General features: G+C 35.8%; 1 protein-coding gene across 1 annotated transcript in view; it reads left to right on the forward strand.

The window, feature by feature from the left end:
* The window catches only part of LRP1B (LDL receptor related protein 1B), a 1,324,618-nt gene that overhangs the window by 585,568 nt on the left and 719,203 nt on the right, over nt 1-19,847 (forward strand). The window contains exons 8-10 of the mRNA XM_023752441.1: nt 12,777-12,999; nt 16,288-16,459; nt 18,673-18,816. Coding sequence (XP_023608209.1) covers nt 12,777-12,999; nt 16,288-16,459; nt 18,673-18,816 — 539 coding nt within the window. The remainder of the gene's footprint in view (nt 1-12,776; nt 13,000-16,287; nt 16,460-18,672; nt 18,817-19,847) is intronic.

Genomic DNA, 19,847 nt, shown 5'->3' on the forward strand with positions numbered 1-19,847 from the left:
TTTAATATTACTTTATTTAACCTAATCCATCCACCTTTCAAAAACCTGCTCCGCTTCCCCACATGTGCTATTTTACTAAAAAATCCATATAACTCTCTCTCAAGAACAATAAATTTGGATGGAGCGGATTACGCGGGGACGCACGGCTCCACCCCCCCGAGTCCAGGAAGGAAGGAAGGAAGCAATGGAGGAAGGGAGGAAGGGAGGGAGGGAGGGAGGGAGAAGACAAACTCAGATTAAAGATTTTTGAGCATAATTAGATGTGTGGTTATAGACTGTGCTCAAATATTAAAAAGCTTGTGAATCTGTTGTGTTCAATTTCAGTTAGCAATTTTGAAGCACTTTACATATGTGTCATCATCTCTATTTATACACATAGTAATGGTGATGAATAATGTGCGTGCATCAATTAACCTTCTCTCGGTACATTAGAACTACGCCTACAGTTGCTCAATGCTCCAAAAACTCCAGTAGAAACTCAAAAGTGCAGTGTTGTTATTGCTATAATTTATCAGACACAAATATCTCACATACTATAGAGACAATTGAATCCTTTCCCCAAAGCTTTTACTTTCTAATTGGAAAAGCAAGGTAGGAATATATACTGGTCTTGATATTTACAAATGATAGGTGAAATTCAATATAATTCAATGTAATTAGAACTCTAGCAATGTGTGGTCTACTAACTTTCTGTGTCATAATTTTAAAAATATAAGTCAGAGAACTTGATTAATTCAGTACAACCAATTTAGTTGATGCCCCATGACTGCGTCCACCACTGGTCCATAATCTAGGGTAAGGAGGCAGGGTGGCAGGTGCTGCAATGCAAAGGAAGCTGGACTACAAGAGCTAAATCCTGTGGGGAGGGGCCTCTGTCTTGGGGAAAAAATAATAAAGAACATGAATTAGACAGATATTCCAAACTGAGTTTTCTGACCATAGCATTCTGTATGTTATAAAGCATACCAATGTTGGAGACTGCTCCCTGGGTTCGTGGTGGATAATACAATTTATTTAGAATATCTTGGTTACTAGCCAATTGAGTATTAGGCCTTAAAGCCCACTAGATCACTACTTTGTTTTCATTCAACTGCACAATTTTCATTTTTTCTTTTATAAATATTTGGAAACACATTCTGCCTCATAATTTAACTTCAAAAAGTAAAATCCTATTATAGTACTATCTAAAAATTGCTATTTGGATAATTTACCTTATAGAATATATATATATATATATTTTGGAAACAGGTTGACTGGCAGATGGAAATTCATGCATTTCTAATGGCTTCATTACCTTTATTTGTAATGGGATATGAACTTTATTGTTTTACTCATGCCATTTCCTGTGGCAAAGTAAAGGTTGGAAACATTTATTGAGGAAATTGCAGATATTGTATTTTCATACTTTCTGATTTATTAATAAAAGTCATTGATTACTCAGATTTTTTACTTAAAGAAACAAAATGACCTTATATTAGTTCATATTTGTCTTTTAAATGGCTGATTTTCATAAGCAATAGTTGCTCAATACATTTGTTGTCAGTAGAACATTTGAGGTCTATTTCTCTGGTAATGATGACAGGTGTTCCAGTTACCATTTACCTTAACATTGAATGCTTAGCACACAAGATTTTTCAGTTGCAAATATTAGAAAACTCCATGTAAATCAGCTTAAGGAAAATAAACAAACAACCTCCCCCCCAAAAAAAACAAACAAACATGCAAATGTAATGACTTAGATTACTAATGAAAATAAAAAGTGGTGAATGTGACATCGCTGAATTTAGGCGTTCAAAATATGTCCCCAGGACCTGTACTTTCTCCATTTGGTCTGCTGAACAAATCTGGTTCACTGTCATGCTAATTACCAGTCCCCTGAACTGTCAATATCTGTTTTAATTTATTATTAAATGGAGGGGCATTATTCACCTAAATAACGTTGGGGCAGAGCATCAGTCAGAGTTCCACCAGAAAAGTAGAACCAGTAAGATTTATAAATGTGCACAGAATTCTTTAAGGCATATATCTATGCAGTTTTGGGTGCTTAGGTGGTTCCATGACACGTTTTTGAGCAGGAGTTCAGGAAGAGCAGGCTAGAGGTCTTAGGCAGGAGCTGACGCTGCAGCCAATAGATGGAATTTCTTCTTCCTCAGGGAAATCTTGGTTCTGCTCTTACACTTTTCAGCTGATTACATCAAGCCCATCCAGTTTATAGAGGCTAACCTCCTTCCCTTAAAGCCAGCTGGCTATAGAGAGTCATAGACACAAAATATCTTCATCTAGGTTAGTGTTTGGTTGAATAATTGGAGACTATATTTGGCTAAATTGACATGTAAAACTGAATATCATAGGCACTGATATTAGAAGAAGAAAAAAAAAGATTAAAGAGAAAACAATTACCTAAGACCTCCCTAGGAAATATTCTGATACAAGTGTGATTAAAAGAATCTGTTCTCTTTGAAAAACTAATTGCCCTCCATGTAAGAAATTGCTATGATTGGGACAAGAGAACCATTATTGAATAGCCTAATTTTTAAAATTCTTTGACTGCAACACTAATAAGAGCTTATTAGAAGACACAGCTTCTATCAATTAACAATCTAGCTATACAACCGAACCATCCCTGAGCATTCATAAATTGTAAAGCACATTTTTCTTCATTGATTTTGCTAAAAGCCTTAGAATTCCCTCTTGTATTCTGAGAACCTTGTGCTCAGTAAGTGCTAAATTAAAATTTCTGGCAAAAGAAAAGAATGAATAGGGAGGGGAAATGAGAATTGAATAAAAATAGTACTTTCAATGTTTTGCCATTATTAATAATGTCCCAGTGAATAATTTAGTGCATTTGCTGTCTGTTATTTGTGAAGATACATCTTCAAGATAAATTTCTGAAACAAAGTTTACTGGATCGAAGAGTAAATGCATACTTAGTTTTGTTAGGTACTGCCTGAATTCACACCACAGTGATTGTAGGAACTGGAGATTTCAGCAAGTACCCCATGTGCACAATAAAGTTTAAAAATCACTATTTTAGAACATGGCTATTTACTTTTTTGAGTATTAACTCTCTTGTCAAAATAAATGCACCAATAGGAATACATATTTACTGGCATACCCTGCAAGTTTGTGCAGCCCTACACAATTGTTTTTTTATGGAAACCTTGAAGCTCATACTGGTGAAGAAATCCTGTCTAGACAACATCTCAAAATTAACAAAATATATGTTTTTCTGACTGAATGAGGATAGTTTATTTCCTTTCACCAGCTTCATTTGGCCTCTGCAGTCTCAGTCACACTGAGCCTATCCTTGATCCTGCATTTCTGCTTAAAACTAAACCAAGAAATTGGAATATTGCCACTTATGAAGAAGTTATCACTTTATTGGACTTTTGCATTACTTTTTTCTAAGTATAACTGCCCTTCACAGCTAGGATAGTGAACATCAAACAAAGAAATTCCTTTTTTATAGTGTGATTTCATCTGTGTAACCATATGATTTTATCATCATTGCAATATTATTGCACATTCTATTCCAACAGCAAACTCAGATGTGCACACAAGTATAAACAATAAATAATATACAAGAAAACTATGCTGTAGTTAAAGTTTTATTTTTCTGCACATAGGTTTTTATCTTCTATTTAGTAAGAATTTAACATAGAAATCGATAGTTCAGCTAACTGGTAATTAGCATAGCGGTGAACCAGGCTTGTTCAGAAGTCTACAACTTCATGGATACTTACCTTGGCTGCTTCCGAGACAGCCATCTGTGTTATTTCAGCTCAGAGAAAAAATATTTTATAAACTAATAGGACGTCCTTAAGTGTGAAAATTAGGTTATACATCTCTGCATATCTCAAAGAGCAAGTTTTTGACATCTAATATATTACTGCAAATATTCTACTGTTTCACATGAATCAAGTATATTGAGCATGAGATTTTGAATAGTGACCTTTGCAAACTGACCCCTGAAGTAGTACTAAGAGAGCACTGCCGTTGGTTATAAAAAGTAATATGCCCAAACTGTAAAATTCATTTTTTGTGTGTGTTAGGTAGAATTGACAGCTTGAGATCTCACAAGGCAGGTAGACTTCCTGTGAAAAACCTAAAGGTACAATATAGTAAAGAAATACGTTTTATGAAAGTTATACTAGAGTGCTGCTCATCCTTGTCTCCACTCAATTGACTATCAAATCCTGTTGATTCAGACCCCAAAATATTTCTTGACTCATCTCTTTCCCATCTCCACCCCTGTACTAATGCATAACTACCAAACTGGAATCTCATTATCTACTCTCTCAATTCTTTCAGCCCTATCCTCCCCACAGGGCAGAGTATTATATTTTTAACATTCATGTAAATTTCATAAATATCATACTTTAAAGAAAACAAAGAAGCGAAGCTTTTGTTAGATTCTAAACGGTGATAGTCTAAGCTCCTTAGGAATACATCCAAGAGCTATGGCAATATGGTATATGTAGGTAAGTAGAAATGAATACTGAGAAGTTGTCATTAAAAATGAAAATTAGCCCTAGCCATTTTCGCTCAGTGGTTAGAGTGTCGGCCCTCAGACTGATAGGTCTCAGGTTCCCCAGCCGCAGTCAGGGCACATGTGGGAGGCAACCAATCAGCGTGTCTCTCTCATGACAATGTCTCTCTCTCTCTCTCTCTCCCTCATTATGCCTCTCTCTCTCTCTCTCTCTCTCTCTCTCTCTCTCTCTCTCTCTCTCTCTCTCTCCCTCTCCCTCATCCCTGTCTTCCACTCTCTATAAATCAATGGGGAAAAATATTCTTGAGTGAGAATTGAAAAAAAAAAAAGAAAGAAAGAAAAGAAAATTAGTCAGAAGTCAGACAAAGGAATACCAAATCTTACCATGAATTAATTGCAACTTTTCACAAGTTCTCCAAAGGGTAGTTAGATATATGCAAACTGAGACAAAGTGATAATTTATTATTAGCTAAATAATAATTTGGGTCCAAAGTAGAATACATGTGAGCTATGCTGGATAATGTGGAAAACTAGCTTGTTTTTGTTAGGGTCACCGAAGGAGGAATACAGGAGGCCAAAGTGGTAAGGGATTATAAATTTATTAGGTCATCTGGATACCAGATGGGCTGAGCCCCAAAATGACACCAGCACCCAGGGATGGGGAATCAGAGGTTTTAAAGGACTCAAGGCAGGATTTTTCTGGGTGGAGAATTCTCTGGGCAGATTCAGATCCTGGGAAGGTCCCAAGGGGGAAGGATAATGGTCTTAGCAAATGGAATGTGGTCTTAGCAAGTGGAACGTGGTCTAAGTGAAAGGGAATGTCTGTTGTGAAGTGGTCTAAAGGTCAGTCCTCATGGAAAGGAGTAGTGATTCAATTATTTGATCAGACTTAACAATTTTCCTATGCTAGACTGGCCTTATCCATATGTGTTTCAACTTTAATTTAATTTGAAGTCTTAGTCCTAGATTTTATTATCCAGTATGAGAAAGTCAATCCAGAGCCTACACACACACACACACACACACACACACACACACACAGAACTGAGCATGGACAGACACATGACTAGGTTCTGAGCATGCAATGCTGAATAAAGCAGACATGGCCTTTGTTTTCTTGGAGGTTATAGTCTACTTAGTCAACATATCTTAAACATATTATCATCTTTGGGTGGATGTAGTGTGTGTCTGTATCAATTTTATGCAAGTAAAATAAAGAAGGATGTTATAATAAATGCAGGTGCCATGAGATTATATCGGGAAGATCTAATTGATATTGGAAAAGCAGGAATGGTCTTCACAGGAATTGACATTTTGGTTGAAAATTAAAGCCAAGATTGAAATAGCATGGCAAAAATTACATTCTAAACTGGGGGACAGGATATGTGAAATGCAGAATGGAAGAATATACATGGGTTGTTTAAGGAACTGAAAAATGGCCAAGATATTAGAAACATAGAATGATACCACTGGCAAAGGTATCAGAGTGGGGGAATCATACAGAGACTAGATCATGCTCACCATTGTCAACAATGTTAAGAATGTGAGGGTTTATTCCGAATGCTATTGGCAGTGAATTCCTCACTCAAGTACTCCATGGTTCCTTTCTTCCATCTCTTTGTCTCATGGCTCCCTAACCAACTTCTGCATCTGCACTGTGCTCTGGTACTCTTCCTCTCTTATCATCTCCACTCCCATCCCACCTGCTCACCTTAACCATGTTAGCACAGCTTCCCACTAGTTGAGCTCCACACTTTTTAGGTTAGATTTTTGAGATAAAGGGTCCCAGTGATTTAGCTCAGACTGTGATCTGGTTTCATTTGTATTACCTGTTCCTCCTCAGTCTAATTATCTGTAAACAGGAAGGACAGGGATGATATTGACACATAGGGCTGCCCCTCTCAGGAACAGGAACTGGTGGGGCAGGATTAGAGAAAAATAGATGTTGAATGGGTCAGCCACACTGACTGACATATCTAATACATGCACGCTTTCAGGGAAACCATTAGTAGGAACGATTCCAGAATATAGAGTAACTGGCTGAGAGCAGGAGCCTGTATGTCAAGTTGAATTTCTGTGTGTTTATGTATGAACTGAAAACCAAGTTCAAGAGAGATTTATCAAACAAAGAAAGCAAAACCCCCAAAATATAAATAAGTAAGTAACTGTCTTGAACGTTCTTGACTAGACAGAAAAAATAGTTTGTTTATTATGCACTTCCCTTAACTAATGGGAGCTAATATAATTTGAATTTAAACCTCTGACTCCAAAGATTGATTAATCTTTCATATTTTCAATTGCATTTTAGGATTACAGTGCTAAATATTTAATATTCTTACTTTAATTTTGAATATGCTTTAATTACTCTATATAATTTGAAAAAATGCTTTCTTTTTTAATTTTTGTATACACAATGGAAGAAAAAATACAATTGTATTACTGTTGATGTTATGTAGATAATAAGTTGATTTCAAAAACAAGACTTAAAAGTAAACTTCCTAATGCAATTCTTGCTAAGAGAAATATATATCATTTTTCTAAAATGTAAAGAAATACAGTTATCTACATCATCACAGGATTGATAAACATGCGGGGTTTACAAGCCTTAATCAAATAATGATTTTTTAAAAATCTGGCAATATATGACCCCTACTTTTTTGTCTCATTTTTCTCTCATCTACTTCCTCATCAAAATCTTATGTAACCTCATTTTAAAGCAGATAAAATGAATAGTAGGGGATTTCATTGTGAGAACCCTCAAAGTTTCTAAATTTCATCATTAAACTATATCCAAAATGTTAGGAGTAAGAATGATGACAGGAAACTAGGGTGGACTATGGAGGTAGAGGATGTGGACTGGACTCTGATGTGTTTAAATTAACCTTTGTCCTTTTGACAAAGTACAAAACCACAAAAGTACATCATTTAAAATGAATATCTCTAGCAACAGTTAAGTCTTATTTTTATCAGCTTAAAAAACACACATTTTAAGATGTCAGTGTGTGTAAGAATCGGTTTGCTTTAGTGTGTGGGGATGATGGGAGCCATAACTGTAGGCATGGTGCTCTATCACTGTCTCTGAGTGCTCCCTTTGTGACTTTTGATTTATTTCAGGCAAGTTTGCCAACAATACCCAAAGTTTCTTACTATCTTCAACTGTATAAATCTGATATCTCTATAGTAAAACAGGGCTACTTTTATAATCAACAAAAATGTCAGATAAAATCAGTTTCCCATATCTGATGAAATAAGGAAGCCAAAATGATAAACTATTTACTACAGATGCTGAATTATAAGAATAGTGAACAGGATGCATAACTGAAAGTTTGAAAGAAGTCTTTTTGTTCTTTATGAACAAACTAGAGGCCCAGTGCACAGATTTGTGGACTGGTGGGGGGCATGGCCTGTGGGGATCCGCCTGCTGTGGGAGCACCGCTCATCCTGGTCAACTGAGTGGCTATGGACCTGCCCTCTGAGCAGCTGCTCCCACTGTGATACCACTGCGCTCCCACTGTGGGAGTGTACTGATCACCAGGGGGCAGCTCCTGCGTTGGGTGTCTGCCCCCTGGTGGTCAGTGCACGTCATAGCAACTGGTCAACTGAGTGCACGTCATAGCAACTGGTCAACTGGTTGTTCTGGTCATTCAGCCATTCTGTCACTGGGGATATATATTTATATATTATTAAACATCTTAGAAATAGAGACAGTAGTTGGGATATAGTTGAATTTCTTTTATTTGTTTTTGTTAATGTGAATCAAATGGAATGACATTCAAAAATAAGTGAAGAACAAGAGAATAGCAATCTCAATTTAATTTCTCCCTGATGCTAGAGAATAAAAGATAATTGATGCCACAGGAGAGAACAGGGAGAGAAGACATGTCAATGTTGCAGTCCTGTGGGGATGGGGTTTGGGACAGATCTGGGAATGATTTCACCATCCACAGGCAGAGTGTTGCACTTGGGGCCCTGCTATACTAGAAGCAACATGATATACTTGGATCCTGGGGAGAAGAGATGCTGAAAGGGTGACTGAGGATCCTGGAGGTTAGTAGAGTTAAATGTTCATAAACAGTGAATTAGATAGAATAAATGAGATTCCAAACTACCATCTGTGTTTCTTTTCATGGGATTTCTGGCATACAGCACAGGCTTACCCAAAGTTTCTAAGCCCAGGGGCAGTAATGATAAATTACAAAATTGTTGCATTTCAGTTCAAAAGGCATAACATAATCTATTTGTGAAAAAAACACCTCAAATTAGGAATATTCTTCAAAACTACTCATATCTACCCTTTAGAAATGGTAACATTGTGAATAACTGGAAGACTTTCTGTTCAAGATTAAAGGAGTATATATAGAGAAAAGGCAATTAAATGCAATATATGATGTTGGATTGGATTTTGAATCAGAACAAAAAGTGGAAATTTTACTATATAGAACATTATTGGTCAGCAGGCAAAATTTGAGTAAAAATGATGTATTGTGTCAGTATTTAAAGTATTGATTTTGATATGTATATTGTGGTTATGCAAGAAAACGTTTTGCAATTAGGAGATGCAGCCTGAGGTATTAGTTGTAAAGGGTCATGATGTCTGCAGTTTACTGTCAAGAGGTGCAGACAGTACTAGAAATAGCCCGAGGGATAAGGTAAACAACTGGTGAATCTAGGTGAAGGGTATGGGCACTTATTCTATTCTTACAACTTTCCTGTAAGTTTCAAATTATTCAAAATCATTATTTAAAAATAAAGACATGACAAATAATTTGTGTTAGGGCTTTGTCAGTGGCTTACCATGTGGACTTTGAGCCTGTTTCATCTGTGAAATAAAAATAATCTTCCCCTGCCTGGCCAGCATGACTCAGTGGTTGAGCACTGAGAACTAGGAGGTGGCAGTTTGATTCCCAGTCAGGGCACATGCCTGGGTTGTGGGCTCGATCTCCAGTGCGGGGCATGCAGGAGGCAGCCAATCAATGATTCTCTCATCATTGATGTTTCTATCTCTCTCTCCTTCTCCCTTCCTCTCAATATCCATAAAAAGTATATTTAAAAAATAATCTGCCCCTTCTATTACATAGATAGTTATAAGGGTCAATGAGGTAATGGGGTTCACTGAACACTATTTAACTTTTTTTCAGATTTGGAAATATATTTTATATGAAAGAAAAGAGTAATTTTCAGTCAAGCTACACTTTCATTACAAATGAAATATAGAATTTAGATAACGTAAAACTTTAGCTTTTGTTTATTAATTATAATGCAGCCATTCACTGTAGTCCCTCAATTAAAGAATGCCCTGAGAATGGAGCATTCCTCTATTACTATAGTAGGACATTTTTAAATAAAATTAAATGGTACTCAAACAATCAAAGAAACATCTATGTAATCATGTGACTATGGCTACTTAATGCTAACAGTATTATGTCTTTAGTGTTATTCTCTTGAAGAACTCTTCCATTTCTTGCATTTCAATTATAAGTGAACAAAGCTCATCATAGTCAGTATCCTGAAGTCTGAGAAGGTTCAAGTTGGTGTAAAGATTCAATTTTAGTGTAAAAACATTTTATGTCTCCACTGGGCACTAGTTAATCTGCTGTCTGCTGGTGATTCCTTGTCTCTTGTAGTTCGGTGCCATTTCACATACCCAAAGTCCTCCTAGTCTTTTGATTTTACTTTCATTAAAACAGTAAAATGTTGATTAATTTTATATTTATACTTTTTCCCGTACTTTGGTTGAAACTTATTCAACCATTTATATTATGACCTAGGATACATATAAGAATCTCTGCATCATTCCTACAATAGTAGGTCAATATCAATGAAAACGTTGGCCAAATAATTTAAATTTTCTTAAGCTCCTTCATCATCATCTGGTCCACTCTTCTATAATTAAAATTCTCAAACAGAAGTACCGCAATTTCTAGTATTTTAAGAAAAAACAAATCCAGGGGCATCTTTTTAATCTATATTCATTTTTTTCTTTATTTTATGAAGTGATTGACCCAGACACCCTGTCCTTTATCCTGGAACTTTTCTCTCTTAGACTTCTATGAGATTCAGTGTTATTTCTTTGACCATAACCTCTGATCTTACTTATTTGCTCTTTTTTTTCTCTAACAGCATGCTTCCATGGAACTTGTCTTGGCATTCTTCTCTATTTTCCTTTGATGTCACCTCTGATTAAGTCATCTCAAGGTGATTCAGAGAATTCTCTATTTCTCCAGGCTCACCTTTTTTCTTCATCAGCATGTAGATAGTTACAATCACCAGCTTCATATATCTATCTATCTATCTATCTATCTATCTATCTATCTATCTATCTATCTATCATCTATCTATCTATATGTATGTATGTATATGTCACACTAAACATAGTGTGCCAGAGCCTCCAAAGCCAGGCTACCTGCACATCAGCATTTTTTCAGTTCTGTGAAATGGACAAGTTAAAAGAGAAACTTATAAAAGAAGATGCATTTGGTATAGGGTGAGAAAGAGAGCCTCAGATAACAGGAATAATGGGCAGTATTCTACAGAAAGGGAGAGAGAAACCGGGTACTCCTTATAGCAACTTGACTTGAGATAGCTATAAGAAAATTAAGACGCCAAAACCGGTTTGGCTCAGTGGATAGAGCGTCGGCCTGCGGACTGAAAGGTCCCAGGTTCGATTCCGGTCAAGGGCATGTACTTGGGTTGCGGGCACATCCCCAGTAGGAGATGTGCAGGAGGCAGCTGATCGATGGTTCTCTCACATCGATGTTTCTAACTCTCTATCTCTCTCCCTTCCTCTCTGTGAAAAATCAATAAAATATATTTTTAAAAAAAAAGAAAATTAAGAAAGAGGAGATGTAAAATGGAAGCAAGGAGAGAGAGAGAGAGAGAGAGAAAGAGAGAGAGAGAGAGAGAGAGAGAGAGAGAGAGAGATGCTTAGAAACAGAGGTTTGAGCATTTAGCATGACAATAAAACAGCACCATATGCTCTTTTACTTACTTCTCACTAGACTAGGAAGCTCTTCACCTGAATGGAATGTCACATGAAAAATAATTTTTAACTTACTGTGATAAATTGATCTTTCAAGAACATTAGGTGAAATATATACTCATGATAAAACCTGGCTCTATCACAGAATAGTGTGCATTAATGTTTAACAATTAGTCAAAGCCTCCCATAGCAGAAAGAGCTAAATTAAAGTTAAATAATACTTTTAAGCTTGAAAGATACCCCATGCTGTTAGATAATACAAGGATGTTGAGAAAAGTAACCAAAAACTAATTCACCAAGTTTGTAAAATCAAATATTCTGTACTCTAGGTAATCTTAATATTGCTCAGTCACTGTAAATCAGATTATTCTTGAGATTGTATTTACGTCAAGGCAAATGGTCTTCTACTTACAAATGTAATTTAGTCTCATGAATAGGTAATCTTGTTAAAATATTGTCAGCCTAACTGAAATTGATTTGTGTTTACTAAACGTACAGAATACTAATTAAATATTAGACACAAGTGCTGGAGGTATTTCAACCTTTGACAGACACTGTTAGTGCTTCATGGAAGAATTGGTTTTGGGTTTTTTGGTTTTGTTTTTGTTTTTTGTCTCAGAGGTCAACATTGCTTTTCGGCCTTTTCTTCTAGATGCAGAAGGAGAAAATGAGGAGAAATGGCCCACATTTCTTTCATGAAATTTTGTGTTTGGGGGATATTTGGAAGAATTTGGGATTGGTTTGGGGGGAGTTATGTATGTTTTATCTCCATTGCTACAAACAACACATTTGCTTTTTCCATCTGCTTAATTCCATTGCAGGTTTGCGATTCACAACCACTCATAGCATCTTTGAGCTCCACATAATAGCTTTTATTGGAGACAGACAGTACCAGCCAATCTGAAAAGCAGGTTGAAGATAAAGCCTGAGAGCTCACGTGCCCTGGCCTGGTGACTGGGCTCACTGCAGAAGCTTGTACCAAATGGGCTGCGTGCATCTTCTGTGCTGTATATGTATGGGCTCTATGAGGCTTAAAGAAACATTTCCCCTAATACGAAAATAAACCCACCATAATCATTCATTTTGGAGAAATTTTACAGTTGTTGGTTAACCTGCTCCCTTATGCCCCGCAATATTCATTAACAGATTTCTCTGTTTATGAGTGATATTATATGTAAATGGTTATGGGAAGCTAACAGATGTAACCAGTGAAGTAAATTAGAAGGAAAAGTTCTGTTTTTTACAGATGGTTCTACTGAATATGCTTTTATCCCTCCTCGACTTTAACATTTAGTTTTCTTTGAACAGAAAACTTTTCTTTACTGACTACGGGAATGTGGCCAAAGTGGAGCGGTGTGACATGGATGGCATAAACAGAACAAGGATAATTGATTCAAAGACAGAGCAGCCAGCTGCACTGGCACTAGACCTAGTCAACAAATTGGTTTACTGGGTAGATCTTTACTTGGACTGTGTGGAAGTTGTGGACTACCAAGGAAAGAACAGACATACTATTATTCAAGGCAGACAAGTAAGTATAATTTTGTTAGAAAATACAGCTAAGGTAATAAAATGCATGCTATCACAGTAAGAAGAAGGCCCCAAATCTCAATGTTGAAAATCCCTTATGAAGTTAAGCTTCAATGGGTCATAAAATTATGATGTATTTCCTAGATGGGAGAATGTTCTTTTCGCAGTGCATTCTATATATTGGATATGCCTCTCATTGTTTCCTTCCCTGTATTAACAACACAGCACAGAAAACAAAACAAAAACAACGCAAATAAAACAGGAACACCAAACAACCAAAACAAAAATGCTAGACTAGTAAGAAAGGAAAATACTAAAATATGACAGATGTTGTGGCCCACTTACTAAACACTAATTTAAGTAGTTTATTTATAAAAAAAATGAACTAGGATTTGTTCCATGTGTCTTTGGAGATATTTTGCTAACAAAAGCAAATGCCTGCTTCCAAAAGTATTACTTTAATACAGTGGTTCTCAACCTTCCTAATGCCACGACCCTTTAATACAGTTCCTCATGTTGTGGTGACCCCCAAACATAAAATTATTTTCGTTGCTACTTCATAACTAATTTTGCCACTGTTATGAATCGTAATGTAAATATCTGATATGCAGGATGTATTTTCATTGTTACAAATTGAACATAATTAAAGCATAGTGATTAATCACAAAAACAATATGTAATTATATATTCAATATGTGTTTTTCCGATGGTCTTAGGCAACCCCTGTGAAAGGGTTGATCCCAAAGGGTTCGCGACCCACAGGTTGAGAACCGCTGCTTTAATAGGTTGGATTAAATTTTTTCTTCTGGTATATTCAAGTACTTCCTAAAATGAGATTTCTGTAAAAAATTTGAAATAAATTTTCACAGAATTCAAAAACTATACAGATAGTCAAAACTGCATAGTTTGTCCCTTGCTGGATTACAAGATTATTTTTTCAAATAACAGTCAGTAAACACCTCACAGGAAATCTCTAAATTGAAATGAGCCTTATTCAGTAGTAGAGCTTTTCAAATTCAATTTTACCTCACTTATTGCACTAATTTCATGTGAGAATCTTATTCTATCAAAATGAACCTTTTTCTTTTGCAATGCAAAGCAAAAATATTCTGTAATTATCCCTTTAAGTTACTTTTCCTTTCTAATTAACTTTTGACAATAAAATTCTTTCCCTTTCCTTGGAAAATAAACAAATGCACTAATCTGGGTGGTAAAAAAAAAATAAAGTTTCCAATATTAGAGTTGAGGCCAGATATTTCTCACCTTCAACTGTCCTAAAATGGTTATGATGGACCTTCTTTTTTACCTATACATAATTAAAGTTTTAAACAAGGATAAGGAATTCAAATTACTTTCTCCATGACTATAAAGTTTTTGAATGTCTGAAATTTTTATTATCCATCTACTTTTTCCTTTGTATTGTTTGGTTTTGCTGGCCTGCCACTAAGTAATCCGACATGTAAATTAGTTGGCCACTCTGTAATCCAACAGATACATTTTTGAAGAATTTGGGTTGTAGGAAGAATGGTCTATTCACCACTCTAAGCTCCTTCTACCTCTACTGGGAGTAGTTAACAGAGCAGGCAACATGTACTTACTTTATGGGGAACAGACCCTTCTGAAGGCAGGCAGGGAGACAGTGAGTAAAATTTGATCCTATTATTGTGAACATGTTTTCTACTCTGATGAATTCAAATGCCCCCTCAGTAGTCATGGGATGTGGATTGTCAGTTATGTAGAGTGTAATGTGAGTATATCACAACCATACACTCCCAGATGACTGGCCCCAAATTTTGAGCCAAACATGCATCAGAATGAAGGTAATGGAAGAGTTCAACTGGTTTGTAATTTTTATAGAAAAAAAAATTCCCTGAGCAAAATTGGGCCATAGGTATATTTAGTTAATATGATGTCAGCTATATTGAAAATATATTAGTATATACATGCATGCTCACACAAACACACACAAACTTATGCTAACAACAACAACAAAAAAGATTATTTGCACTTTAGCATTGAATGATTCAACCCATTAATTCTACTCTTTCACTTTTAGCCTAGACATGAAGAAATGAGATATGGTTAAAAAAAAAAAACACAAAACAAACAAACAAAAAAAACATGCAATCTTCTTCTACTCATGTCTCACATGAGAAGATCAGAAATAGTAATGATGAATCATAGATGCTTGAGAAATAAAAAAAATCCAATGATTTCGCTTAATATACAGAACTAATAAGATTTCCTGATTAAGAGAAAACATTGTAATATGTTCTATAAATATTTTACAGTCAAGCCATACTTAGTTTCTCAAGTTCTCTTAACTATAAATCTATACTAAAAGTGCTCCACAATACAATATATTACCAAAGTATAGTGATAAATGCTTTTTTTATCACATTTTCTACAGAAAATCAATTGACAGCTCTACCATATCCTGAGCAAGAATCATTTTAATTTAAGTGTAACACAAGGAATACCCAAAGGCCTAGCATGTGCCTTTAATGGGAAAACCAGTATACTCATTATTTCTCTATTTTACCGGAAATGTTCCTTGACTTCAAGATTTCTATTCTTCCCCACAATCTCCAAGACCTCTACCAAGGAGGATATTTCCACTATTAAAGTGTCATGGATAGCAATAAACATTGTTACTTTCAAGCAAACAGTTCCATTTCCATTATGAATAGGCTTTAGAAAGAATGTGATTTCTTAGTGAAATGATGACATTTTCTTTACAATTATTCCAAATATGTGATTTCATCATTTATTATTTCCATGCTGGGCAAGTATTAATCTAATTGTAACTTGGGATTTTTTAATGGGATTTTTCATTTATAAAATGAATTTTTTAAAGTACCTTAGCATTAGTTCTTTCACAGACAGAGCTATGCTTTTGAAGATTCTACATATCCATGTCTATATGAGCAAAAAGCCCATAAAAGTACCTCCAATTTTATATCAGTGCCATATGAATATTAATGAATAGACTTAAAGGTTTGCTTCTTGCTAGCTTTCAAAAAGTAGCCACTGAGCATGTTTTCTTAATGAAACCTGAATAAAATTTTCTCCCATGCATTTGCAACTGCTTTATCCACTACTGTATGTTTTATTCTCAGATTATTTTTTTAAATTAGTACAGTGTTAATTTTTTGAGAGTAAATGAACAATAATATGGTGTGACTCTGCTACTAAGGGAATTGTTCAGACTAGTACATAGCAATCTGTTTTTCTTTGAAGTTGAAAGCAGCATAATTAAAAATCTAGTTATGTTTGTCCCTCTTTATAGGTCAGACAATTTTATGGAATAACTGTGTTTGAAGACTATTTATATGCAACCATTTCTGATAACTTCAACATCATAAGGATAAACCGATTTAATGCCACAGATATGCATTCATTCATTAAAATGGAAAATGCCCGAGGACTCCGAATCTATCACAAAAGAACTCAACCTATAGGTAAGATGCCAGACTTCTTCATAGACTTCATGATGGTGAATTGAATGGAGTTATGGTCCTTGTGCCTTTGTATTATGCTAAAGTGCAAAAATCATCAATTCTCTGTTTTGATTAACAAAAGTGCACATGTCTGCTTGACACAATGGATAGAGCTCCCTTCTCAAGTTTAAATGACAAATTGTTCAGTTCCTGGTGAATCGTTTCTACAAGAATAAAGTTAAAATTAGAGCTAGATTTAGATTCAGGAAGGAGCTTTCGGTCATCAGGCATGTAGTCAGGAAACCCAGATGCTAAGATACTAAGAGTTTTTTAGTATAATTTTGGAGAGAAATTTCAAATCAGGTTACTTTCTTACAGTACTGGTTCAGTTTCATTGCATTCATTGGGGTCTTTTGACTTCACATCCTAAGGTGTTTTTTTTTTTAATGCATGTTTATTAAAAATAATTTTTAATGACTAGACTGCAGTGTTTCTTCATAGTTGTCAATAACACAAACTAGTTATTTTGCATAGTAGGTTAGTGATGCTTATTCGTGAATACAATTTAGGCTAAATCACATCTTCTATAATAAAAGCCCAGCAACTGAATGGCGGAACAACCAGAATGGCAGAATGGCAGAATGACTGGTCGACCAGTCACTATGATGTGCACTTACCACCAGGGGGCAGATGCTCAACACAGGAGCTGCCCCTGGTGGTCAGTGCACTCCTACAGTGGGAGTGCCGCGTGGCTGACTGGGATGAGCGGCTGCTCCCGCTGCAAACCCTGGGCCTAGGAGCAGGAACCGGGCTGCAATCATCACCTCCTCGCCCCAGGCTCCTCCTCCTCGCTTCCTGCCACCTCTTCCAGATGCCCCAGGTCACGCTACAGTGCTTGCAGAGCTGATCCTGGAGACTGGGAGGCGGGTTGATGGCTGCCACGGGACTGCGGTCTACTCAGTGCTACTGTCCCTGGGCCTGGCCCTAACTGGGTCCCCTGGAGAGGCAAGTGCTCCTACTTCACGGAAGATGCCGGACCAGGGAGCAGACCCTCAGAGGGCAGGTCCACAGCTGCTCGGCAGACAGAGATGAGCAGCGCTCCCTCAGTGGCCTATCCCCCCAGACCACGCCCCCCATTAGTGCACAAATCTCATGCACCAGGCCTCTAGTATAGAAAAATATAAAATACAAAGGCTACCACCAAAACTTTTCATCATCTTTTTATGCTTCAAATTAACACTATAATTATCTGAACATTAACATATGAGAAAAATTAAGCCCATAAGGATGATGAGTGTCAGGGATAGGGCTAGTTTACAATTTGACATTAAATGGTCAGAGGAAGTCCCACTGAAAAGAAAATTGAGTGAATACAAAAAATTGTGGCACAATTTCTAAAAGTGTAGCAGTTTTATTATGAAAAGAAAATTGCCATGTTATTCATTGCAATTCCAAGTAATTGATGCTCAAAAATCAGTATAATTACAATAATACATAAAATCTTACTGACATTTTCCTACTGCAGCCCTTTCTCTTTGACTCATCATTCTGTTTCTCATCCTCTCCATATGGTACTTTTCCTGTTCTTTTTTCTTATTCTGTAACTTCAACATTTATAAAATGACCTTTATTCCTCTATCTCCACATGCAAACTCAGCCTCCTCCTTTTGGCAATTTCAGTTACACACACACACACACACACACACACACACACACACACACACACATACACCAATTCATTTTGTAAGAGAGTTCTCAAAACGGCAATGTCTTCAGTAAAGATAATCACTGAATTACCTTTAGTTTAGGTTAGATAATTATGGCTTATTATGAAGAAATCCTTTTTCTACTTAACAACCTAACTGGGATACTTTTACCATACCTTTTATATTTGAAATATATATAAAGTAAAATAAGCATGCACCTAAATAGTTCATTTAATTTTGCTTACATATAAAGTTTAATATAATAGCATATTATATCTCAGAATTATTTTTTAAATGTAGTCAAAGGAGGATTTTTGCAAATCCCTATCTCTTTTCTATGGAGTTTACACTCTCTTATTGATTCTGGTACTAAATAGTTTGGTATTTGGGTGTGTGTGGGTTTTTTCGTTTGTTTGGTTTTTTTTGCTAAGATTCCTCTTCTTATACTGTAAAACAATTCCACATACTGATACACATAATTGTCTTGTCTTTGGAGAATTTCAAGTGTACTGTTTCTATTTGTTGCAGTCAGAAGCCATGCGTGTGAAGTGGATCCATATGGACTGCCAGGGGGATGTTCGCACATCTGTCCGCTCAGCAGCAGCTACAAAACACGGACCTGTCGCTGCAGGACTGGCTTCAACTTGGGAAGTGATGGCAGGTCATGCAAAAGTATGTTGTCAAAATCAAACATTTTGCCAACAGCTACTGCTACAGAATAGGGTTTTTAGTATTAATTAGCAGCAACATCCATAATAACATGAGACTTCATCAAGTGAAATCTGACTGCAAATATGTGGCAGTCAATTTTCTCAAAATCAATATTGAGTGGTTTTGTGCATGTGTTAGAGAATGTGTGCGCACGTGTGTGTGTGTGTGTTTGACAATGTGAATGAGAAAACTAAGTGGGCTGTAGAGTGACTAAATTTATGGATGTCCTGGAAATATACTTTAGGAAAGACTTTTAGGAAGACCCTTTCCTTTATTCCTTAAAGAATGTTTGTGGTCTAATAAGCTCAAATCATTGGTTGACCAGATTTTCTCTTATCTGAACCAAGATGCTTCTACTAGTAAAAAAAAAAAATGCTTCTACTAGTAAGAGGTATGTTGGTTAGGTCAACAGAAATTTACACAAAGCAGTGGTTCACCTTATTTAGTATCATTGGGAAGTGAAATTAATTTTATTATTTAATGTTCCAGGTAAATGGAGCTTTGCTAATTTATATTTTTAAATAATTTTATTTAAAAGCTTCTAATAGATATATCTTCATTTTATTCTTGTAATATGCTAGAGCAATTTAGTTAATCTTTATTTAAATAAGCTATTTTTTATAAATGACTTTTTTAAGTTTACATTTTTTTCACAGAAATTAGTTAAGGTCTTTGGGGGTCTTTACAATCATATATAGTAGAATGGCCCTTTTAGAAATGGTGTCTACATGGATACTATTGCTCTTTAAATGTCCCCAAATGCCATAATTTTTAAAGGTATGATGACTGCTTTTTATAATGTCCATTTGTCTTCATTTTGTCATAGCAAGGCTTTTTATTTCTATCAGTTGTCTCTCTTTGGTCACTGTCCTGCCATATTTTCTATTTTTTTTGTCATGTGCTTGCTGAGAACTATGAAATGAGGCCACTAAAGTGGTTATAGTTTTAAGTATAAACAGAATTAGTAGTACTAATACTTTTAAATATATATA

Source organism: Myotis lucifugus, unplaced genomic scaffold (assembly GCF_000147115.1).
Source record: "Myotis lucifugus unplaced genomic scaffold, Myoluc2.0 scaffold_32, whole genome shotgun sequence".
NCBI lineage: Eukaryota > Metazoa > Chordata > Mammalia > Chiroptera > Vespertilionidae > Myotis > Myotis lucifugus.